Source organism: Colias eurytheme, chromosome 16 (assembly GCF_061535395.1).
Source record: "Colias eurytheme isolate Ceu_HAF_F1 chromosome 16, ilColEury1 Martin Lab GWU primary, whole genome shotgun sequence".
Classification (NCBI taxonomy): Eukaryota; Metazoa; Arthropoda; class Insecta; order Lepidoptera; family Pieridae; genus Colias; species Colias eurytheme.
In genome coordinates, this window is record NC_142995.1 from 4,595,877 (window position 1) to 4,623,261 (window position 27,385).

Here is a 27,385-nt window from a genome sequence, read left to right on the forward strand (position 1 = left end):
ATTCTGTTAGTATCATATATGTATGGAAAGTCAATTACATAGAAGATAGAAGACTGCTAAAGCAGACGAAACGTTGTAACTAAATCGAAATTGCAAAATGATAGGACAGGAAATTTTCCATACAGGCATTTTAGAATTTAATATAACGGAAAATCATCAAATTAGGACATTAGCGTTAATGAATATGAAGAATATATTTTTGTTTAATTTTTAATTTTTCTATAATATGTTGTATTACAAATATACTTAACAGGATACGGAACTTGATCTCCTTTGAGTGAAGCTATATTTAGTGCAGTTGTAAATATTATCAATAACCCAATTCATTTCAGTTAAATACATTTACCTAGTTGTTATATCAATCTCTAGTACACCGTTAAATACTTCTCTATAAGGCCCTATTGTCTCAACAATGACTGAACTTAAATAGTAACTTTATTCTTAGCAACGGCTATAAGTACCCTTCTATAGATTATTTTTACTCTGTATGACTCAACAATTCATTTTAGCAATCATATAAAAATTCCCTATATCCGTAATTCCTATTGGTGTCATAGTGGCTCTTTCGATATAAATTTTACTTCGTTGCTATTGAGCCCGGGTTCGTCTCTATCAATAGTTCTAAGTGAAATAGATAGCTGTAAACTAAATACGTCTTCAAAGCAATTATAAGTAATATGGTAGTGATGCTAAATTAGGTCATCGGCTTCTGGGGAAGCTCTGGGCGCGATTCTCGTAGTCATTTCTTCGGTAGTGGAAGCCGGATCTTCTCCGACCCCCACATTCACTTTTCGTCGACGATCCAACGCAAGACTCGGCGCGTCTGTACCAACACTGTTAGCTTCAGCCTCGTTCACTCCTCTAGAGGAGTGTTTAGCGTCATCGAGGCTGCTTATGATTGTGTTGTTGCGAATCAAATTGATATCGCTGTCAGATGTTTTTCTTCTGATCTCTTCGATTTGTATGCCAGCGTCGGTCGTAGTATTTGTAGTCTTGTTTGAGCTGTTCATGTTATTTTCGTCGGATGCGGCGATTGCTCTGTCTTCGTTGTCAAGTCCTGTCGTGTTGGTACCGGTGGCGTGCGTTTCCGTGGTGACACTGCGAGAGGTGATAACGTCACCCGTGTGTGTCGTATTTGTTTGAGCTGTAGACACGGAGGGTGAGGTCTGTGTAGTTGACTGTACTGTGTTCTGTACCGTTTGTGTGGTCGACTGTGTGGTTGGTGGTGTCGCTTGTGTTCCAGTTCCTGGGGCATCGTGGTACGCAGTTCCACTCGCCAGAGCCGCTATACCAGCTAGCCCCATCATACCACCCATACCGTGGTGACTACGCAATAGGAGCTGCTGCAGTTGAGCTTGCTGTAGTATCACGGGCAACTCGTAGTGATGGAAGAAGTATAACATGGAATGCTGCGAACAAAAAAAAACATTTTATTTGTCAGAAGTTAATAATTTTAAATTCTTACTTATGACATTCTAAAGGAATTTTTATTGCCCGATAATATAGTTCAAAGAGGACGTTTTAGTGCGAGGTCTTATCGTAGTTTGAGACACGTCGGTCGGTAGAAATGAACTCTTTTAGACAAATAAATGAGGGAATCGTGACAGTGGTGAGAGTACTCATTTTATTTATTTATTTGTGGGTCAGAGCACCCTCCCTTGGCGAGTTCTGACGTAAGTTTTAATTAAGAAACTTGTGACCGCTACGAGTAAACTTTTATTTCAAATTATATTTTCCGATCTCTGTATTTTTCTTCGCGTTTAACAAATGTAACGTTTCGAAATTAATCCTATCTATAACTTAATCTTGAATATAGACTACATTCTAACTTTTCTTATATTTTATAACCTCATAAAACGAGTAAGTAATAGTTAAAAAAAGTAAATGAATAGAACGTGGACAGTAGTTTTATGTATGGAAAAAAAAGCTCGGAACGTGTTAATTAACATGACCTCTGAAATCGGCTCCCTGCTCATCGCCGTGGCAAATATAAAAAAGGATCAAACGTTTAAAAGGTATTTAATGGACAAAAATCGTGCCTTTTATGCGTCCCGTAAATCAGTTGCTTTGAGATTTACATCAACCCCTGTTATATTGCTACACGAATAAAAGCGAGGTTTATTTTTGAATCCGATGATTATAATAGCGATTCAGTTGAGTTTGCTTATCATATTTTGGGATAATTTTTAAAATGTCGAAGCATTAAATATGTCGGGATAAGCGCTTTAAAAGTATAAGGAAAAGATTACATTGTTTCTTTTTAAAAGCTTTTATGTATAAGATTCGGAGAATTGATAAGTAGTAAGTAAATTGTACCTCAAATATTTTCTTACGACACATTCTCCATTTTCCGAGTGCAACAACTAGGTACTCTTAAAAATACAAGGCGTGAAATATGAGATTGCACTTGAAAATTTTCCTGCAACCGAGTACTTAAGCCCTTAAAACGGTTCCAAAGGTTAGTCACCTTTGGAACCGTTTTTGGAACTCGCCGACAACTGTCTACCAAATACTTTATGCATTTACATTCAACATTGTCTTAAAAACTTTTCAAACGGCGTGTTGATTATGACAAGAAGATGGAGAATCCCGACAAGAATAAAGTTATTTTGATTTAAAATGCTAAGAAAAATAGAGGTTCGAGAATTCGCTCGTCTCCCCGCTGAAGGAGGAAATATTTTTGTAAATCCCTTTTCATTTAGCTAATCTGATGTAACTTGAGACGAACATTTTTAGATGAATATTGTGTTAACGCAATTGATTAAGGTAGAGATAATATATTTCATTTATACAGTGTTGTGAATTATTATACTGTTTTTTTACAATTTTTCCACGATCTGTTTAAAATTTAAATATACGTACAGGAAAAAAGTTTTCTTATCTTAAGTAGAAGTCTTTGCCTTTTCAAGGAATATAAGATTTAATAAAAAAATACATATAACGTATCTAATAACGCAAACGAATACCGTCGGAAACTAATTTATATGAAATATGCTATTATTAATATAATCGTATATATATAAATTTATAAAGAATAGAAAAATATAATCGTATAAGTTAATAAATATAACATTATATTGTTCTGTAAAATGAAGTAAGAATAAAAGCGAAAATGTGTGGTAATATGTCAGATTTCATATATCACTATTATTTATCTACTATAAGTTTTGAAGAGAAACATTTCGAGACCGGAACGTAACTAATTAAGGATATAAAATATCAATGTCAAACAGGGTCTAATGTGCTAATACGTCGTATTACTGAACCGTAAGCCGCTGAAAGTGTTTGTATAAAGTTTAACTACAATTTGTGGCAGATCTAGAAGATTACCACACTTACAGAGATCCAGTAATGGCCGACCTTGTTGTTGACTTAGGACCACCTCGAAATTAACTAAAATCAACTATTGTAAGTTCGCATGAACACGAGTCTTGGATGCTTTAACGGCTCATTTAATTCATGTACGTATTGGGATTCTTCGTTTATAATTATAGGAAAGGCTTATCATAGTTATTTATAATTCAATATTCATCTTTTTTAATCTACATAAAGTGAACTATCATAGTTACAAAGTAATTGTATTATTTAAAACGCGTAATAAAATTATACAACTCAACAACTTCTTTTTCGACAACCGTCATACCATTCATCGCAAATGTACACTCAATTTGCACTCCACTGCATTCGCTTAGCAAAATACAAAATTAACTTGGAATATTCACGCATTCAATAAAGCTTGCAGACTTTAAAATATAGCGAGCACCAAGTTGAAAGCAAATTTTACGATGCTCGTCGCGTCGCCGACCGGGAGCGGGCGACCTCATGAAATATGATTTTTATTAATAAGTTGACACGCTTGATGATTATAAGATAAGCCCCACTTTGCATTCCGCGGAGCCGCCTTGTTTTTCGACGTCTCCCACTGTAAGCCGACAGAGCCTCTCTCCACCGTAGGGCGTTTTGCTTTACAAAACGTACACTTAAATTATTTTAGCGTGTACATTGTTTTAGTGGATGTGTAGTCTTTTTAACTACTTTTATTTGGTTAAAACTAACAGTAACATTTGTTGTATATGTCACGGCTAAAGGTAGGTGAGAACATAAACTTAAGATTAGCCGGCTAAACTTAGGTTTATTTTCGACGAGGTGTTAATGTTAGTTTGTTCTATCTTTAGCCGGCTAAACTTAAGTGTAACCGCAGGCCCGTGGCTAAAAATGTCGGGGTGGGTAGATTTGGTTAGCGCCGGGCCGGTGGAGGGCTTGAGGGGCCCGCACAGTGCCAGAAAACACTCGCCCTGTTCCTTACATGTATTATAGTAACCAAATCTACCCACCCCGACTCAGGGCAGAAAGCTGGTGGCTAGGTTAGGTTAGGTTAGAACTCTTAAGACCCGCACGAGCCGAGCGAGCGCAGCGAGCGTGCTGCGGCAGCAGCCGGCGAAGTGCCAGAAAACACTCGCCCTGTTCCTTACATGTATTATAGTAACCAAATCTACCCACCCCGACATTTTTAGCCACGGGCCTGCGGTTACACTTAAGTTTAGCCGGCTAAAGATAGAACAAACTAACATTAACACCTCGTCGAAAATAAACCTAAGTTTAGCCGGCTAATCTTAAGTTTATGTTCTCACCTACCTTTAGCCGTAACATCTATATTAGTACTAATAAAAAAAAATACTTAATCTCTTTAACGTGAAGTGCACCTTTAATTGAAATAATTGTTACTTTCGAAAAATTTATGCATAGTTATTATCTACAATTGAAATTGTACAACACATGGAAAGCAAAAGTTAGTTTCCAATTTTTTAAGGAATCGGAGCTAAAATTTGCTAAATATACAAAAATATTCAAAAAAGGTGCGATACTATGAATCGGTCATAAAAATACGCCTCAATTTTTTCTGTTTTATGCAAAACTGTAAATGGATTGTATCAACAATGGTTTAAAATACTACTAACTACCTAACATGACAACAATTCTTTCTAAAAAAAAAAACTTTATATTTTTGTCTATCTGTATAGTATAGTACAGTGTAAAGTTTACCTACTTACCTACCTACATATATATAATTAAATAATTACTGTTTTGGCTTTGTTATTGTAAACTAATTGGTTTATCATTCTTTGATTAAGTTGTTACAAATGTAACATGTAGATATGCTTTAAAGTCGATTCTAAGAAACCTGCCAAAGACAATGAGAATTAATTTCCAATTAGAGTATGCAATACAGTTTGAGAGAGAATTAATTTGTTATTAATTAATCTATTGCATCATTTAATACGTTTTTAAATTATGTATGAATTATTGGAAAATCTAGTAAACATTTAAATTGTATTTAGCCAGTATTTAGTCAGTGACTATAATCCGTGTGAAGCCCCTGTCTCGAACATTATGAATATTATGTTAATTATAAATGAATACTACTCTCATCAAATCATATAAATTCTTTACTTACACAAGTAGAACATTTATATGTACCTAATTTACAATATAAAATACTTAATGAGTCACAAAATAGGATAGTTGTTTCATCTAACCATTCTTACCATGGATAATTAATAATTGTCGCCCTCATTTGATCTCTGTTTATACCATTCACGAAAAATGCGTAAAATATGACTGTAAAAACAAACATATTCACATCTGTACCATCGTGCTCGTACATCGCACAGCAAACTTTAGCATCAAAAATAAAAGCGGGCCGGTACAACGAAATGAGTTTCGCAGATTTGTCGTGCATTTAGTAAGATCTCCTTTAAAGTGAATACAATATCTGTCATATGCACTCGCGGGGGGTCACGTGGGGCGGGAGGGGGTCAGGGAGGGGGGGACTCACTCGGCGTGATATTAGCCCCCGTATGAACGGAAATTGACGCCCTCCGAGCGGAGACAACTGGACCCAACATCCCATATGAAATATAAGGACAAATTCCCGCTAATCATTTCCTGCTCATAACGAACTGTTATGATTGTTTATTATAGATCTAATTAGAGCCGGCTTCTTGGGACACTCGATATGGTGACAATTTGATCCGATAACGAGATAACTGTTTATAAATAAGATACGTGTTTATTGGGGTATTTGAAATGATATCCATATTTGTTACGAATTAAACTATTCTATCCTTGACTGACTACATTTATTTTGACGACACGGTTGGCGCAGTGGTAAAGTAACTGCCTACTGAGCCGACGGTCCCGGGTTCGATCCCCGGTCAGGGCAAATATTTGTGTGATGAACTCAATTATTTGTTCTTGGGTCTGGGTGTTTATCTATATATGTATTTATTAAATATTATATTTATCGTCGCCTAGTACCCACAACACAAGCCTTAACTGTGCTTACTGTGGGACGAGGTCGATTTGTGTAATAATGTCCTATAATATTTATTTATTATTTATTTATTTATTTAATAATAAGAATACATTTTTTGTACATTTTTAGAACCTTTATAGCTGAAATATTAATTACGTGGAATTATTTTTATGTACGATATGTGCATGTTTATTATCATATTAATTTCGAGTAATGCAAATACACACATTGAATGGATATGGCTTTTAATACAATAAGTATACTTCTTCACACATAGGTTTAAAACCCAAATTCATTCATATCAATAATTTCGTTGTTCCCTATTGAATAAAATACATAACAGCATACATTACATTCACAATATTAGTGAGATATAACATTACAGTGAATATTTCGAGTTAAAATCCCCGTACATGCAATGTGAGCCCAACTGCCCTTCGCCCGTAGGCAATTCCATGACCCATTTAATGGTCCGCTGCTCCATTTCAGATTTACTTTAATAGTAACAGGGAATATGCATGGGGGATACCGCCTTTACGTGTACCACTAATTAAGAAACTCTTTGAGATACAGAAAATATAATATCATCTTGATAACCCGCAGAAAATGTTTGGATTTGGAATATTATACTTATTTATTTAAATTATTTGGATAATGGTTTTGTTTCAAATATTTTTGTGTAATATTTTTGTGTAATATGTATGTGTATATATTATATGTGTTGCATTTGCATGCACGAATTGCAATTAAACATCTACGAATACCTACTACATTGTTAGAAAATATTTTGATTTGAGTATTTATGAATCAAAATAGCATTAATCATTATTAATATATGAGTTTATAATATGATTAATGATAGATTAAATAAATACAATATCCCTAAACTTATAAACAAATAGAAAATATCGGACGTTAAGAAAGAGACGCCAGAGCATACGCTCTACATACACAAACGTTGCGGTGAACTTAGACATTTTTAATAAAACACGAAACGCACAAACAGGGCTCGGTCAAACAACGAATAAGTATTAATATTAGCTGCATCTGCGAGCAAACATGACGTTGTACAAACGGTTTTTCAGCCGGTGCAAGAGCGCCGCCGGCAACCGCTGGCCAACATCAAAGTGATCCGCGCAAACATCCCTCCACAGTCCACGTGTTTGCGAGGACCTTATATAATACAGCTTATTCTAATCTGTACGTGCTTAATGCGCTAAGAAATACGTTTGCACGCCCAGTTCTGCCCATCTTAGTTTTCTTATTTGTGAGATTTTTTAAATTTTATCTTTTGTTATACTCATTCAAGCGGAGGCAAATCCAACTAGACAAAGATCATTAAAATCCGTTGATATGTTCTTGAGTTATAAGAATAGAACTAACACGACTTTCTCTGATATATGTAGATAGATAAATAGGCAATGATAAAACTTTGATAGTATATAACGCCGCTTGGTTAAAATCGTATTTTGGGAGGCTGTGAAGATGTGTAACGGTAAATCTAATTGAAGTATTCCACGAAAATGGGTAACGTTCTGGAAAAAATGAAAAAAAAAGATAACATAATAATGAGAAATGAGATGAATACTATTAAATACTTATATTACAAAAACATTATTGTATCGACTGATCACAGTGTCTATAAATTCCCCAACAGATTTTTAACTTACTTTGCACTTAAAAAGTTGGCTTAAATATAACCTACGTAATGTTCTCAAATACTACAAAGACCTCTATTAAAAATATATATATGTATTTAGATATCGATTGATTACTTTGGCATTTTCCATACGTCCTACTTGAACCAATATTATCAAGCAAATACACCGAAATTATTTTACGTTAATGTTATCATATTAAATCACATTTATATACAAATCTTATAGGCTTTATATAATATTATTATTACCTGTATGAATAGCCAAGAGGTGACGAGAGCCAAACTGCTGTACTGTCCGTTGAAGCGGTAGTGGTACGCGTAGAACGAGAAGTGGTACAGGTAGAAGAATCTGTTGACAAAACGTTGTGATTAATTATACAACAATCGTAAAATATACACGGATAAATCATTAAGACGCTCATAGATTAAACACACATAAATATCCTAAATATTCAAATTAATATTAAATGTCAGTTCAACTTTTAATTTTTATATATGGTTTAAAGAAAATTGATTCTTAAGTTTTACATCAAACCGAAGAAAATTCGATGCACACGGTTTTGTGATTGTGAGATTTATCACCAATCTGCCTTTTTCAAATATGACGATATCACGTAACATCCATAATAATATTTTGTCTCACACAGTATGATAAAGTGAATATTACCAACAAATGTATGTACTCCGCTATATGACGGCCATGTATCGTGTGTCGAGTGGGTGGACATACGAGCTGGTAACTCCACCCTCTCGCAATGCGAATATGTTCTAGCTTCTACACTCTACATCTAGTACATGGAAAACAGGATATATTTCAGACGCTGTGTTCTGTTATAACATTGGTATATTCTTGCATGTGAAAATTGTATTATATTGTACATTAATTTAGAGTAGGCAACTCATTTCCTAGTTACTTCTTATCATGTTCTAAAATCTTAATAAATAAGCTTATTGTTTCACCTGAAAATAAAAAGAGCATTATTTAATTGGCCTATCTTTAAAGGTTTTCTGTGGATCATAATATTTTAACAAACCCGTGATTATATTATTGAATTGCGTTTATATTAGACATATTATTGATTTTGCTTCTGATATAGGTTTTATATAAAAGGCATTTCTTTTCTCAGACGTTTTTAGGTCTCTATAAACCATAAGCACTGAGCGATAGCATTCCACTCTTATAAAACGCCAATTAAGAATTTAACACAAGCGGCTTGTTGCGCCTGAATCAAAATCTAAATCGTTCAAATACACGTCGATCATAACGAACTTATAAACCGTCGGCGCAGCCTTTCGCAGGCGTTGCGAGGCCAATAGCTAGCGTGTCGTATATTTGTCGCCGATACCATTAGGTTCGTTATCTCCTTATTTCGGTGGATAAATTCTCAATGTACGGCGAGCACGACAAGCGGGCCGCGGAAAAGGGGAAATGTCACCTCGTTATCTGAAAAGGTTGCAATTTTATTTGAAATCGATATTCACTGAGATACACATTTTTCTTTAGCGCCCGTGCGAGACGCTCTAAGCTCCGCTTTGTTGGCGATGATGTGTCAACCGAGGTCCCCTTTTGTGTATTTAAGTAGCAATTAATTAAGGATTTAAAACGATACAAAGATGTTATACTTTTTGATCTTACCAATTTGCGTTCGCGTAGGTAGGCATTTAATATTTCTTTTTCATATAAATATTTATGATTGGAATGGAAAAATTGGTTGGAATTGCGTAATAGGCTGTTTGCTCTGATAGAATTTAAATAGCTTATTAGCTGTTAACAACGAAATGAACTAGTGATATTCAGCCATTTGAAATCAGAGCAACATCATTAGCACTCAATTCATACTAAATATTGTTTTACAGTGAATCGCCTAATTAAACGCATTTGTGCCAATTGTACATTCTAAAGCGTTATGAAACCGATATATTCAACGTGCCGCTACACGTTTAAATTAACCTCATTAGAATTAAAAACAAAGCTTTTGTAATTGTTTGTAACTTTCTTTTGTTTTACTTGTTCGTTGTTATTCTTGGCGAAGTGGCTTGTTACCTTAACTATTGCGCCAGAGGCTGTGGACTCTGACCCCATAAGTTTTGGGACATATTTAGATCGTACCATGTTATGTTGAATAATTTCGTACAACGGTATGCTAATGATGCATACCATTTACATATTTAATTTTTCTTAAATTGCTTAGAATTAAAGTCAGGCTCTAAAATTCAGGAATATTCATAAAGTATTAGTGCTCATACTACTTCATGAATATCTTATACAATTTACGGTATCTTATTGAAAAAACATAACAGATTCATAAATTTGTCTTCATTATTCAAATTTTTTTTGTCTCATTCTTTAATATAGACCATAATTTTAAATACTTCAAACATATAGATGAACACACTCATCTTCACGTATTTTCCCTGTCCAATTACAGAAATTGTTTAAGAGCATTCACCAAGCTTGTCGCCAAATTGCATCAAGCATGCAAGCCTGCGCCAATCGTGTGTATGCTCCATTAATATGACGGCACCGTATTCATATGTTAACATGAACACAACACTCGCTAATTAGCTTCGAATTACGCTCGCTCCCACTACACATATTAATTCAACTCCAACAAGTATCACATCGCAAGATCAAATACTAGCTTCAACTTATAAACGCTGCGGCTCCGTTTTAGTTCTTAGTTTGCTCGGTAGTTTGTGAAAACATTTCTTAATAACCCCTTTTGCTTATGACTTCGTAGATCATTTATAAGTTAGGATTAAAATTTTCTTGGAATATATCATCGTAATTTGTATACTACACTAGCGGTCCGCCCCGGCTTCGCCCGTGGTACATGTTTACGTTTTCTCTACATAGGAACCATCCTCGTACTTCAAGGAATATAATAAAAAAAGAAGTATCGAAATCGGTTCAGCCGTTCTCGAGTTATGCGCTTACCAACACATTTTGCGATTCATTTTTATATATAAGAAGATAAGTCACAACACATATCATTATATACACTCATTAGTGACAGAATTTTTATAGATATAAGAACAAGATTTAAGCACAGGACAAGATTCATTATCGAAATACCACGCATAGGAAAAATAAAATTCCTATTACATAATTTATCCAAATAAAATATTAATCTTACTTAAATGTTTTTGATACGTAGTTGATTGTCTTCTCAGATGTATTTTAAATATTTCGCCTATGAATGATTGTTTGATGCTGATACGTGCAGTAGATAGGCCTTTACATTGAGAAGCTCGATATTCGACCACAGAGCGATCCCAGAAAATATAATGCGTACAATATTATACGAACTGTACCTTTTCAAAAGATCGCATTAAAGGGAAAGTAAAAGAGCCGTAAATAAGTAAAAAGTGGCCGCTGCACTTTGTACTTCTTAAGTAACAATTTCACGGATAAATCGCTTTAGGAATAATTTAGGGGCAGACGAGGAAGGCGATTCTGTCCGGCGATAAGCGTCCCAGGCGTTGCCACTTCCAGCTACATCAAACGGTGACGCATTAAACATACATGGAACAGAGCAAACTCTATTTTCTTAATGTTATTTCGTACATAAATATTTAATGTATCCCTATTTTTAATAGAAATGTAAATACCCCTCGAACGAGATTACAAACAAGTGACGTCTGGTAATGTATTAATGTTGTTAGGCGTTCGTTTCCAGTTTCTTTGTACACGTTTGTTGTACCATTTTCATATTTTTGGCTACCACCCAACAAAGTCAACAATTTCGTTATAATTTTTATATTGAATCAAACAGTAAGCCGCGCCTAATATTCATGGAAGCCATACATTATAATCAATGAAAACGTGATGAATATTAAACTTTTGTAGGCCGTATAAAATATCAAAGTCGAATGCCCATTTACAATTTTCCTTATTACATGAAAATTATTCAGGAGCGGTATAGGAGGGGCGAAACAGAATCTTGTTGAACTAACTCAGTGCGAAATCACTTTCGCTCGCCCTTTGATCTCGACTGCTCCAAAGGAATGTTATTCAGTAAAAACATGCAAATTCGATAAGTATAACACAATATTACGAGCAGATGCTGTCGCGACGCTCCTTCCTGCAATACTTTGAGAACATCGGAGAATGCTTTGAATATTATTTATCTAATACCGCGACCAAGGTTCGCCGATCGCTTAGCCGTTTACTCGGATTTTCTTCACAGAGTCCCGCACTCCACATGCGCTCTTTATGAATATTATAATAGCTAAGCTCCAAATGGATCTGGTATACGAGAAAACGATTACGGCTTAATCAGATTATACACAAACCTGTAAGACGTTTATGGTAAATTTATCATGGCATTTATTTTAATACATATACGTGCTAATTTCGAATTGATAGAGTTATTTACGGAATATTCGTCTTCAGACCGCGTCCGACAATAAAATGTAGACATCGTACAAATGAAGGGTTAAATTAGACGCTTAAATGAGTCATGGGCGCAAAACTATGGGGCAAAATGAGCGGGTTGGAGGCAAGTAAGGACAGTACGGGCGACCGCAGGAATCCGCAACCCCTGAGTGTGCCTAACGAAATGAAATTCCGCCAACATTCCGCGCAGCTGCGACCGTCGCCGCGCAATACAACACCGCATATAAATAATATTTACATTACGCATATAATGCACCATCGCTGTATGCGTTTTCATAATAATCAATGCGGTGAGCATAATTAATTTAATGAAGGAATGCTTTATGTCGATACCGAACATTTTATATACGCATATTTTCAGACCAACACGTTTGCAATGAATAAAAAATTAACATCAAAAGCTGTGGACTTTTTTAAGTTGCATTGTAATTAATGATTAACTAATAAAATGATAGTATTTAAGGAGCTTTTAACTTTATGATACCTATAGCATAAAGATTATGAATCAAATCTTTCCTTAGCTGTTGGTTCAAATTTTCTTAAAATTCAATCAAATCGTTAAAAATTATTACATTCTCACAAAATTTGTCGCATCTAAACAATTAATTGTACAGCAAAAATAAACACAATGAAAAGTGACCAAACCGAATCATAGTTCGCAAAGTAAGACAATCGAGACTGAGCGTAAACGTATGGAATCCCATGTAAATGCAGCGACGAGCCGCTGGTGTCGACACTAATCTACGAGCGAGTTGACATCGAGCCCGACAAGTGCGGTTTAGCAGACTAACTCACTCGCCCCAACTTTAATGCGGAAAACGATAATATCCGTATACTCCACTAGCGCTGCGATCACAGGGACGCTGGATAAATATTCACACATAAGTTTGACGTACGATTCGCTGTAAATCGAGTATAGTTGAACTAATAATTTGAACTGATTTGTTTCAAGTATTTTAGAAGTCTAGCATACCTAAAATACTAGTAGAAAACTAGAAAGTCTTTATTGTTTGTATTATGAATAGGGAAGCGCTATTTTTGTTTAAAGAGAACATCACCCAAATCATAAAACAATCTTCAAACAACTCAAGTCAAGTCGAATCAAACCGACAATAGAAACCTAACACGATCAATGACCGTCGAAACTAATGCACTCGTAACAAACTTATCAAAGTTAACAGTTTAGCCGCTCGCTAATTGTGAAACTAATTTTCGAGTGTTATGAAACCACAAATTCCGTTTAAGAAGTCCCATCAAGGCTCAATGATGGGGCTGAAAGAGCGTGGCGGGCGTGAGTCGTGACCTCTCGCTCGACTAGTCAAAAGGCAGCCTTATAGTGCAAAGATTCCAAACTTGTCGGTTCCTTGCCCCATTCTATTCTCGTGTTTGGCACAAACTTTATCATTGTTTAACCGTTCGCTGCTCGATACTTGCCCGTTTGCAATTATAGACCTTCTCACTTATTCCGTCTTGGTGTTTGTAAAGCGGATAGTGTCTTTTTAGATAAATACTGCAATTCTATCAGCTTAATTGATTAAAATTTAAGGTTATGAATGCACTGAACTGAATATTTATATATTCAGGTACTTACGTACTTATTTTTAGAATGTATGGAGCTCTTGATAAATAATAGGATATAAAATTTATAGGTATCAAAACACAAACACCAAAGCGTTGACGCGATAAACGTTGTAACAATTAACATTGACACACGCCAAAAATACAGCACGATCACGCGATCCCATTGTCTATTTCAATGAGGCGGCAAATTAAATAAATTCGTGGATATTAATGCGAACGAGGCGAGGACTCGCTGCGATTTGTCGCTGTCCGCGCCGCTTATATTAAATTAACTTATTGCTGACGATTTGTACGGAAAGGAACGCTTATTCATAGACAGAAATGAGTAAAAGTGCGAGCGCTTCATTCGTTTAAGGTAAAGGTAAACCTCTTGAGATATTAGATATGCATTATTAGTGATATAACTAGCATAAGTTAACATTAATATTTTGCTGATTTAAATAATACGGGGCCATACTATTTACTTTTCTTAGGTATACCAAAAAGATTTGCTTTTTTGGAATCACGACTTATTTTTTGGTAAATTGTAACATTTCGCAAATAAATTTCATGAACAAGTCACTTAACAAAGTATAGCACAGAGAAAGGTCAAAAAAGAGCTTCAATGTTTTACTTTGTGGAAAAATAAAAAAGCTGTTACAAAAAATGTAAGGCCCGCCACGCGGTGCTTCTCGAAGGGAATCCAGTCACGTGCTCATTTTAGAAAAACGTTTCCTAAGTGTTTCCGCTTTTCAATTGAACACTTCATGGGTTTCCAAATGTAACGAATTTCATTTCGTTTCATTATACTTTTCACACTTTTTAATGTTCCTGTAGGTACTTACGTGTTTAAAGGTACGTGGTGGCAATATTTCAGCAAATTTTGTACAAAGGAGTCAAACAATAACCGGAGTTTCAAAAGGAGAAAATTTTCATTAGGTATTTTACTTTTAATTTTCATAAATTGTTATATGCAATATAAGGTATATTTAAAAAAGACATACCACAAATTAACCACTAATGTTTACGACAACAATCAATAGTAAAAAATACAATTTATTGAATGTTAATTTACGTGTTATTTTAAAACATAATTACCTAATCAGATGTCAGGTGACCATGTTTGTATGCTTGAGTATCACAAATTAAAGTTCATCACATCAACGTACGATACTCAACCGTATAAATGTTTTTGAATCACGTCACGCCGCTGGCGAGACAGGAGTCACACCAACCGAGTAACTAAATGAGATGGCCGCGATGTGTAACGGGCCAGCAGACCGGCTGTTTATTTGCCCTGAGACGTGTGCTGGTGTTATTAAAATCCCGTCTTTTTTCCCCTAATCTCGTTGTCGACACGCCCGCCGGGGCCTCATCGGAAATGGCATTATTTCCCAGCCCCGAGCGGACATCGGATACCCCCATCCCGGCCACCCCGAACTCTCTTACTGACTGAAAAATTCCAGCTATTCGCTCGGCATCCGATTTTTTTAACGTTTCAACCTTTTTCTAAGTTTAAAATTTAACGTCGCACCGTCGCTGGAATTTTTTTCAAGAACTTGAGAAAAATCTCTTGGCCTTCATGAAAATATAAAAGTTAATCTCATATTCTTGTCCATCAAATACCTTTATACCTTTAAAATTGACCATAATAGGTAATATACAATTTGTTAAAAAGTATTTAATTTATAGATTAAAAGGTGAAACTTATATATATATATTCTTGATCTTCATTGATTCTTCCTTCGTATATCCATTTGTTTGGTTTGAATATAAACACAAGATTGAATGAAAATTCTATTGTATATTTAGATATGAATTCGCAATTTTGAAATAATGTAAAATATTTCGCGGAAGGAAGGAATGAAACCAAAGAATACGTTATATAAATAGAACCAACGTGAGCCGCGCAACGTGCTTTCAAACACAGTAATTAAAATAATTGTTAAGAATCACAATGGAATAAACCCGTAAACAAGATCACAGAATATATAAATCAAGTATGCAAATAATTTAACCTCATTAGAGGTCGAGTTAATGAAGTGAACTGACATAAGCGAACCGCTAATGAAACGTATCAAAATTATTATTTATTTACTTGTGATATTAAACCTATTGTGTGCTTGTTTCAGTGCCGTTAAAGAATATCCTTAATGGAGTATTTATTAACAAACAAACAAAACTTTACAACAGTACAAATTATGATATGAGTCCTTCTACTAATTGTATCATAACTGATTAAACATAATTGTAGAGATTTGACTTGCTGTAAACTTCAAAATACCACCTACGGATGACCGGGACGTATGTGTTTTAAAATTAGCACGTACTTCGCAAGTTTTTCAGTATTTATTCGAGAAATGTACTCTCCGCTATTTGTCCTTATTGTATAGAAGTTTTGGCTCGGCGCGCCACCTGTGGGAGCTTATGATGACGTCTGTTCGTTTATTGTATCACAGCGTATCTAGAAACTTGCCATTGTGTGCTGCTTAGTCCTTTTTAAGCTGAGAATTTTTGCCTGAATACTTTTCTTTGTGTAGCGCCGGCGTGGGAGGGGAACTTTTAAAATTTTATGTCTACGCTTAGTTTGTAGCGCTTCTACCATTATTTTACTTTAACAGTATCCTATTTTGATATAATGGGAAGAGCATATACCTACTTATTATGAAAATAGTAGAACCTACATTTTATATTATTCATTTAATATTATTATTTTAAAAATATTTATTTCCAGATAAATTTTCACATTGTACTTACACAAAGTAGTACGCGTATGGTATCTATTTTCTTAAAATTGTCTCAGATAAATAACCATATATCTAAGTACCCTTCAGATAAATACTATAATTAATTAAATATGAGTTTACAACTAAGGAGACTAACAGACTCCTTTATAATTCATGAAAACATTAAATCTTATGTATTAAATGAATTGTGTAATTCTACTTGAAAGTATTAAATGATAACATAATTTCGTACGTTTGCCAAATAGAGAGTTACCAGTTACCAGTGCATTTGTAGAAGTACACTTTGGAATAATATTTCGCGGCTCCAGCTATGATGATGAAGCATTGCTACCGTTGTTCTACTTCGCCGCTATAGTGCCTTCGCTCGAGCATTGTTATTTCTCGGTAAGAGGTGAAATATTGCAATACCGCCAGTCTAGTCTAGTGCACGAATATGATCTTTACACGGACCACTTTAAAGAAAATATCAAGTGTATTTTCGAAGGTACGGCGGCGCATGGGAATATCCGTCTTATGTATTAGTAATAAAGTATTATATTTGTGTAATTTGTGGGACCCAGGTGCGAGCAATTTTGCGGTGTGAATCACGCTGGCTGTCGCGCCGCATATATCTTCTGGCTTAAGTGTCACGCCTTGTTGGTCCTTTTACACACTTAGTGCATCGTGTGCGATACTCTCATCTTCTAGTAATTAGAGCTTCCGAGATTGAACACACTAATATGATTATGAATACGGGATATTCCATATTATATCACTACTTGCGGCTTGTGTGTGTATGAGTGACTTTTACTTGCTCAATATATAACTAATTCCTTGATTTTTGTGTGGTATATTTATGTATGAGTTATGGGTTAAAAAAAATGGTTTGTTGTTAAAAACGTTTTAATAATATATTTAACTAGTATTCAATTGAAAAAATGAAATTGACAGAACAAATACTTAATTTTGGAGTACAATTTTCAATCTTCTCAAAGTAAAAGCAAAATATTTGCAAACAATTATACAGTCAAAACCTATGTTCAAGCCAAACCTACACACATCATTTTAACTGAACTGAACTCTTAACACCTATATACCAGCCCACACATAACGTATCAACACGTTCTTACGAAACCCGTACATATATGTGTATATGTATATAGAGAGGCGTATAGACGTAACTAGACCGGTTGTCCAGGACAACGGCGCCGCACTGACATGCTGCGAGGCTGGGGGTGGCAGTCCATTAAGTTCTCAGTGTCACACACAATGCTGCACAATGGTCAGGTAACCCGAACATCTGCCATTTATTATATTTACACGCGATACATTACGCGGCTAATTAAAACTGATTGACGCGCTTTCCATGCGTGAAATTTTATCTCTGCAAATAAGCCTCATTAATAACTTCATATGAAAATTCACGGTGTTTTAATAAACTGCCGTTATGAAAACATGTTCAAACTCAAACATGGATAAAAGTCAATTATTCCTGTTTAAATGTAATTTTGTATGCGAGTAAATTAAATTATCAGGTAATAAACAGTGGCCACGTAAACTTATAACTCTATTGTATATTTGAGATTAATGTTGTATACCTATGTATTTTTGTCTCATGATTGATTTGATAGAAGACAGATAATTATTTTTTCTTTTACCCTTGATTTTATTTTCCTTTTGATTATTATAATTCTACTATTAATAATCTGGATAAATATTAATTAGGCCCTACATGCGACTTTGAAAAATCGCATATTTTGCGCATACCACGTACTTAAGACGTTCCTGTCTAAACTTGTTATCACCAAGTCACGCGATAGTATCACGCGGCGGTAGGTGCGACAGATAAGCCGGGCCCTCGAAGTAACAGCACTCGATTCAATTCGGCTATACGCGCCTTGTGCAAACTTCTCAGCCGCGCCAAACATATCAGTTGCCGACGCTCCACGGCGCACCTCCGCGCTCTTGTTTGCACGGGCAAATATTAGGGAGAAGGGTGAAATAAAAAATGGCGAAACGCGGCCAGAATAAACACGAGAGAAATAACGACATCAAACAATAATTGAAATCATAGCTGGCTCGAGTGGGACGTAATGCCGCGAAGCCTCATGCGTGCGCTCCCGTTCGCAAAGAAACATCCGTGTATGTCTTAATTTTTTAACTGCTTTAGGTACTTATTCATATTTCTAAATGTGTACACAATAAAAATACATCAAACGTTTTATTATAACGATTGGGGCATACCGGTGTTTGCTGATAATATACAAATATGTCTCTAATAGACAGCTTTTATGATATTTACCTAAAACAGAAATCCTGTAATCACTGCTTCTACATTAAATATCTGAAAGGGAAGCAAAGTGCATCCCATCCTATACATAATCAATTCATATATAGACCGCAATTATAACTCCGATCAAGAGCTCAATAAGATAAATCATAATAATTTCAATTGAGATCGAGACGCTGTCACACAATGAGCGACTCGTTTGCGGACACCAACACACGTCGTACCTATTAATCTCGGCAAATAAAATAAAAGGTAATAGAAGATGGGGAGAGGCAAGATTGCCTTCGCTCTCAATGGGAAAGTCGGGCCCTCCGCAGTCGCGATACCATTATTAGTGAGTTAACTCAATTTGTGGCATATTGTTTGAGAGGAGCCTAATAACAGGCGAGAGGCCGAGCATCGCCATGACTACCCCCGATCCAAGAGGATCCGAATTACAGAACTACACTCTGCTGCGAGCTCACTTGCAAATAACCAATTACATGACACGATCCTCATTTTGTATAATGCTTGTCGTGTGTGGTGTACAATTTTAAGATCAAACCAATAAAGGAGTAGACATAATTCGCAATGTGAAAGTGTGATTTATAAAATTTGAAAATATAATAGCCCCTGTCTATACAGTATAATAATATTCTTGTGCATCGCATACTTCTGGATGAAATTAATTACATAAAGTATAAATCATTTTTGAAGTTCTCCGACATAAAAAGCACCAAAGAAAGCTCAACATTTCCGTTACAATTAAAGAGGTTGTGTTGCAAAGCCCAACATAGTGATAAAATAAGAATTGCAATATCATATCATGAAAACGGCTATAACAAAGGTCAGTTGATAATAATATCAAAATAGGGCCTTTTCACAAGGGTCGGGTAACAATTTTTCCGTGACATCCGGTGTCCCGCTGTGCTGTCCCGGCCATTTGTCCCCTCTAGCGCTGCATAAATATACTCTCTTAATATACTCTCCTTGTATCGTTGTAACATAAGAGCAACTAGACACTACCATTAGACATACGGTTAAAATGATTACTAGTTTGGAGCCGTTGCTTCACGCTATAATTATTCTGTCAGTTAAGATTAATGTAGATTTTGTAAAACAGAATCTATTATATCAACCGAGGAAATATTTGATAGGATGTTTGAATATTTTGTATGAATTAAGTCAAAAAGCTGTTATGATTTTTATTTCATCGTAGGATGTGAACGCATTTTTAATGAAATCAATCAAGTCTAAAAGTAAATATTAAATTTTTATTACAAATAAATGTGTATTATTTTCGCTTTTGGTTATTATCATTTTAGCAAATCTATTTAAATATGCACTAAAAATCTCTATAACATAAACCGCAGAAAATACCTTCAGGTACGACAACTACACTGTTAAACACTATTAAGCAAAATGGTTCTTTATTCTAATTACGCAGAGCCGCATTTACAAGCGCTACAGCAACATTTCAAGAGCGGCAAGTTCCAGCCGTCACTCCACCCGTTCCCGGGCACAAAGCATTGTTCTCAGTTGATACATTCAATTGCAGCCGCTGTCAGTATGCCAATTTCGCGGCATTCACAACAAATTACGTATTAAAGCGAGTGGAAGCGCAAACAAAACGGCCGTGTTCGTGACGTGAATTCGCAGCTCTACGTGCGGCCCGTAGCCCGCTACGAGCATGCTGTTGACACCGTAGCGATCTGTAGGCGTCGCTTTTGTCGCTCTACGATCAATTTGAAATATTTGACGAAATCATGTAGGCTTTTTAGAATACTTTTAATTGTGTTTGATTCTTGAAACATACCCCTTAAACCTTTGAAAGTCACAACTTCTTAACTTACCTGTAAAGTAAAAGTTATGATTTTAAGGTTTGAAATACATAAAGAAATTCGTGGACACTTGTTCATTTTTTACATTAAAAAGTTAAAGTACCATCAACTTCAAATACCTTGAAAAGACCGCATTTCGCGGGTTTCCCTGGTTCCTTTCAAGAAATTTTTTGTTTTGATTTCATCACTGTCCAAATTTTGTTAGAAACGAAGTAGCTTAGTATTTAACATGTGTAAAATATGTAGCCATCTTAAGTATGGATTGTTTTTCTTATTGAATTATTTTATGATAAATGTTTTCGCTTTGTAAGCTAAATCCCTTATATTCCTTTATAAATAGTATTAGGAAAAATAAAACAAATTATTTCTGCGTAGTACGCCGTAGCGTCCAATTAAATTCTGATATAAACAATCTTTCTTTTCTCGGTGAAAAAAATTAAAATTCCTTTCTGCAAAATGGGATTAAAATGTTTACTGTTTCTATTTCCAGTTGTTTACTTTGCGCTTCTTTATAGGAATTGTTTTATTTCCATTTTTTCGTATAAACTGCTAATTAGGAGAATACTCGATAAGAGGTATTAAAAGTATTGAAATAATCGCTAGACAAAACAATCGCGATAGATAATTGAACAGTTTTTTATATACTATTTATATTTGCAACGTCACCAAGTATGAAGAGTTTTACGACTTTTTTGTAATTATAAATATTTAATGGGGTTCATTTTCCAATTAACTATATAAAATGTAAAATTAGAACTTAGTATTCTATTATCACATACATTTAAAGTCTGCCAAGAATATACTTTTTAACTAGTTTTTTTTTATTATTTTATCAATATCCGATTACAACAATATTTTATCCTATTGATATCAATGTTATTGGTATTAATAATAACTACGGTCGATGACCAATTAATTCATTATCACAATACAATTGTATAAAAAAATTGTTCACTTGGGGAATCGCTACTTCACTGACTTGACACTGACTTCACTGAATTACTTTCCATGTGCTAAGGAGTGGGTTATTTTCGAAATTCGGACATCATTAATTTATTAAATGCGCTATCAGAATCGCTTATTACTGTGTAATACTAATCGCACATTATTGACAGACAACAATACAATGCATCATCCAATATACACGTGCAGTGCACATGTGTTTACGTCCAACGTGATATTTATATAATTAGGTTTGCATACATATAGGACGTTGGCAATATTATAAACATGTTTTATAGTAAACTACTTTTATAGCGTAAACTTTTTTTTAACAATATGTTTTTACAATTAATACGTTAGAAGAGCACGCTTAGTAATAAAATAAGCAACCAAATACCAGCTAATTTAGACATTCAACTAACGACAAAATTACAGTACATTCGACGACATTCAATTGGTGTCAAATAAAGCCAATACAAATCTATTCAACAGCTACAAACTATGAGAATATCTGTTTCGATATTGAGAAGCTGTTATCTAGAACACGACTAGTCTAGAATAATCCCTTTAATTAGCGAGATCAAGCGACGAAACGATACCCTCTTCAAAGATACTGTAACATGGATAAGGCATTTAAATTAAGTCGTCTTCGTCTAAATCTAGAATTAAATGGTATTTAGATAAACTTCCCCGTCTGTGTTCCGATCTATAACTTAAATCGGTTTTATTTTCAATCGATATTAACATTGGCTGTATCGATACTGATGTTCACAAAATTTGTCTTTCAATTAATAATTGGAATTAATTACTTTATACTTTGTACGTTTTTTAATACGCCCACCCGATTTATTTTAAAAGTAAAATGTAAAAACTTCAAAAGGTCAATAAATAAATTGATGAAGCGAATAGAAATAGAAATAACAATTATTCTTGCATTGGAGAGACTTGATTGAATTAGCAAACGAACGCAGATGAATTTCACTAATTAATCTGTAGCGTACCTGTACCTGAAGTCGACACTAAATTGTTCAAAAAGCAATATTATTTAAATTGAATCGAACGTCGACATTCGGTCTAGCCAGCGACAAACTCGCAGACATCTAAGACTCGTAGTGAATGCCTAATTACGACGTTGAGTAAATAACTTTTCTATTTGCCTCGGGTCGGGTTTCGTTCGGGTAAAACATTAATCATGATTGAGCTAAGTGGCTTAATACGGGTGGGATAACGGCAAGCAATGATCGCAGAGGGAGGCGGCGCCGTACAGGCGCTCCGTCGGACGTCCGCGGTGCGTCACCGCCCGCTGACATCGCCTCTACTCACCATTCATCCTATTTATTGGTGAATATGTGCTGAACGAATTACGCTTCAATTCAAACCTATTTTTAGACTTAGTAGCGAATAGACAGACGCTAACGAACAGCCAAATAAGGAGCTTTGAAGCAGAATCGTGAGCTATTCGCTTTGTCGATACATTAAGATGATTATATGACCTAGATTGCTTATTTCTGAAGGAAAACTTGCAGGTAATTTTATAAGATTGAATAGGTTGTTTATTAAGATGCTAAATCATTTTCCTTGATAAGGTACAATTCAGTATGCAGGTAAGGCAAAACATAGATTGAATGTATACGCAAGCAGAATTACATCAAGGACAAAGATATCATATAAAATCTTCGGATGAGATAAACATAATAAAAATTATTAAGTTCAATGATTAACTTATTATTCATAGAACCTAATATAACCTATAACAATGTAAAAAAGTTTTAAATAAATTTACAAGAAAACAACTTCATTTTCGATGTACTAAAGTACATAGAAAATCTTTGAAGGAAGCCAAAGCCGCGATGGTACTTTAATGCAAAACACAAGCATCGGGCCAAAGAGCCGGCGGCCTCCACTGTTATTGTTTACATCGAAACTAAACCGCCACACAAACCAACTACGAATACCCTCAAGTATCTAAGAGTGCAGTATATTGTTCTACTTTTAGATTGCTCCTTTGAAGGGGGAAAATTTTAACATTGTTGGCTTTCTACCTTTGGTCTATATTAGCGAGCACTTTTTAAAACAGTTCATTAAAGAAAAATTTTGCACTTTTATGGTTGCTTTGTAATTAAAAAGTTCGTAATATTATGGGGTATTACAACATTAAAGAGTCACTATTTGTGAAGAATTTTATTACTTATTCGATCCGATTTTAATAAGGTATGAGAATAATTGAATAAAACCCATATAAAGCAAATTTATACACACAATCTAAATTTCAGTAGGAAACATTTACCTAACTAATTATTGGACATTCTACAAGTCACAGAACAATTCACGCAAGAGCAATAAACACTAAGCGCCCGCATCTATTCTACATTAAGTATTGTGAAATATGAAAAATCAAAGTTCCCCACGAGCCGCTGAGCGTAACAAATTTCAATAATAATAAAAATATAAAGCTAGATGCACACAAGTGCAATGGCCGGCGAGGCAAGCCAGCTCGCCGGGGCGCAGAGAGCTTTTCCTTGTCGCCGTGCATTACACTAAACGATAATTCCGATACGACGCCGATATAGCCAACGACTTCCGATCTTTAAGCGCAACAATTGTCGTAAGCTGGCGTTTAATAGCGCCGCCGAACCGCTGGGACGTGAAAATGCATATTTATATAATGCGCACTCGCCTTTATGACGGGGCATAATGCGGTGGAAAGGTACAAATTTAAGAATCTGAATAGTATGACATTCTACTACGGATCATGTACAATTAGTTCAACCAAAAAATCAAGATTTTAGAGTGTTTATTTTTATTCTTATAAAATATCGTTTTATATTTAATTTATGAAAATAATTCGATAATATACAGACAGCTTTTGGTTTAATAAACTGTTCAAAAATGTATAATTCTTTCCAAATCAATTACCGTTCGATGTTCACTGACACTTTTATACACAAAATTTACATAAAAAGCATTTAAATAACTGGAACGAAATTTGTACATAAAATGTTTGTTATATCAAAACGGTGAAGTTTTGATATTGCCGTGAAAGCCTCGAAAAGTTGTCGTTTTGCATGGATTCTTTCCAATTGCGCTTTCTTATGGATTCGTATTTTCACTTCCGCCATCCTTGATATACAAAAATATAAAATACTTTTTACATTTATTGTTAAGTTTGGAGGAAGTTGATATTTGGCAAGCATTTCATACTAACTGCTTGCCTAAGATTTTCACGATAGCCAAGATAAGGAAAGAATTGTAATGTTATTTAGATTTATAATAATCTTTAAGGTTTTCAATGAATAATAAGCATTAAAATTCATCATCCTGGTAACTCTATGTTAGACTTATCAAATTGATTTGTTCTATTACCTATATTTCTTGTAAAAAATGTTATTTTCTACTTTAAACAATTCCAATAATCCGTGCAAGTAACGACGAAGTCACAGTGTAAGTTACATACAGCATTTGAACACGAGACGGCACGCTCCAGTGGCGCAAACATCCTCCTTAATAAGGAAGTCATTATCCCGGAGATATAGGGTTATCGTGCAAACTCTGAATGCACGCTGACAACGTAGCTCCCCGTAGCGCTACAAAGTTGATGCGCGTAGCACTGACGTTGGAACAAGTCGCGTACGTCGACCATTAGAAAATTAATTAAATAAAAAACAAACTTTCGGATCGCTTTGGATACGGACTAAAAATGCCAATTTTGAAAGTATTGTGACAGCGTAGCTCCCCGTAGCACTACGGAATTGATACGCATAGTGCTGACGTTGGACTGAGTCGCCTGCGTCGACCATATAATAAATATCAAACAAAATCGCGATTCGGTGTGAGGATGTATTTATGTATATTTTACTCATCGATTTTATTCAAAGTTGACTGTGACTTTATTTTAATCATTACCCTGAATCGATTATGCTAGTGCGTTAACCACAACATCGTGGAGGCGGTCATTAGGATAATATATAAAATATTGTTTTAGCAATTGTTCCATTATTTTTTTATCAGGTTCAGAATAATAGTTTTGTATATTAATTATTCTTTTTAGTAAAACTAGAACTATTTATACAAAAATACTAACACAAAAACATGCCTCGTTAACAAATTAAAATACAGAATTACCTAAAGGAAAACATCACAACACCAAGACAGAAGATAATATGTCTACTAGGTTGAAGGTTATGCACTAAAAATAACGTTTAATTAATTAGTTAATGAACACATGAAGAATTGCTCATTTTTGCTAAAAGTCCCTGTAGTGAAAGCAAAGTATGCTTTAGTTCATTAGACGCGTTTGTGTTAGTTAATTAATATTTTTTTCATAACAATGTTACGTAAAATACTTTCTAGGTTACTAAGCCACAAAGGAAATATAAAATAGCATCTACTTAGGTTTCACACTTATAATAGAAAATATGCGAACCGACACAGGCTTGTTAGTGCTCTGTAAGACGAACTAATCAAAGCAACATGTTACTATGAAGTATTTCAAAGAATACCTGGAAAATGTAAAACCTTTGTACAGAGAGAAATGAAATTAGATCGTGGAATTTTATAAAATGTTGAATAAATATTTTATATTTTATTATAACGCGGAGTAATCCTTTTTAAAAGCTTTATACAACTACTTTATTTGTTATTAGATAAATTAGTGACTAAGTAGCAACTATGTGTACAAAGGGAAGCTATTATTGCAAACAATTATATAAGAACAGCGTATGATGTAATTAAAGATATTAATTCTCAAGAATTTATAAACAATATTTATAATAATAGAGGAAAGCAATAGCTAACGTAATAAAGTTTATAAAGAGGAAATACACAACAATCGCAACCGAAAACGTAACCAAACATTCAAATCCTAGGTGTATGAGGCGGCGTTACGCGAAGAGAGTACAGCTTACATTTCTGATTGAAAGCAAATAATGAAATCATAGAGATAGAGCCGGCGTTGATGGGAATACTGTGAAAAATTGCACTGTGGTTCACGGAAACTATCTCTAGTTATGAATTTCGTACTAAATGGCTATTGTTTTGTATGACTTCATGTAAAATTAGTTCATTGAATTACCATTGTATAAAATGGCACGGGGTTACGCGCTCAGTATCACTTAAAAACGGCATTTAAAATTCAATAATATCAATTATTTCTTATTTACACGCATTGACATCATTAATATGTGATGTGATTATAATTAGTATAAGTAACTCTGCCCTAATATACAGTATGTAATAAAATTAATAGATAGTTATTTAATTCTTCTCCTACATAATTTACATAAACATTTTCTCAAGAATTTTTCACGGCTACTGCAGTTCAAAATATAAATTATAAGTAGTACATTTAAAACGATCTCATATGAAACAGTGAAACATAAAACAATTTGCCCGGTAAGTATTTAATGCTGCACACGTGTACGGGGATCGCTTGCGGACATAATGAAGGGTAATTTTATTTACGGTATTGGTGCTAGTTATAAATTATAATGTATGTGCTGACTGAACTTTAATTTTCATTATATTTGAGACCTATGCAATAACTAAAAATAGAAAGAAAGACTCATTTATCGGAACATAAAAACAGAATAAAATCATTAATATTTATAAATCAACTACGAATACCTTTTCATTTCTATAGTGTAGAAAATGCTCAAGATTTTCACGTCAGTAAA

General features: G+C 34.6%; 1 protein-coding gene across 4 annotated transcripts in view; it reads right to left on the reverse strand.

Moving 5' to 3' along the window:
- Positions 1-472: 472 nt before the first annotated feature.
- The window catches only part of LOC149901739 (membralin), an 84,944-nt gene continuing 58,031 nt past the window's right edge, over positions 473-27,385 (reverse strand). For all 4 annotated transcript variants that reach the window (XM_090110702.1, XM_090110703.1, XM_090110704.1 and 1 more), the window contains exons 10-11: positions 8,226-8,325; positions 473-1,409 (exon numbers count right to left, since the gene is read on the reverse strand). In XM_090110702.1, the coding sequence (XP_089966828.1) occupies positions 690-1,409; positions 8,226-8,325 (820 nt within the window). In that variant the 3' untranslated portion in view covers positions 473-689. The remainder of the gene's footprint in view (positions 1,410-8,225; positions 8,326-27,385) is intronic.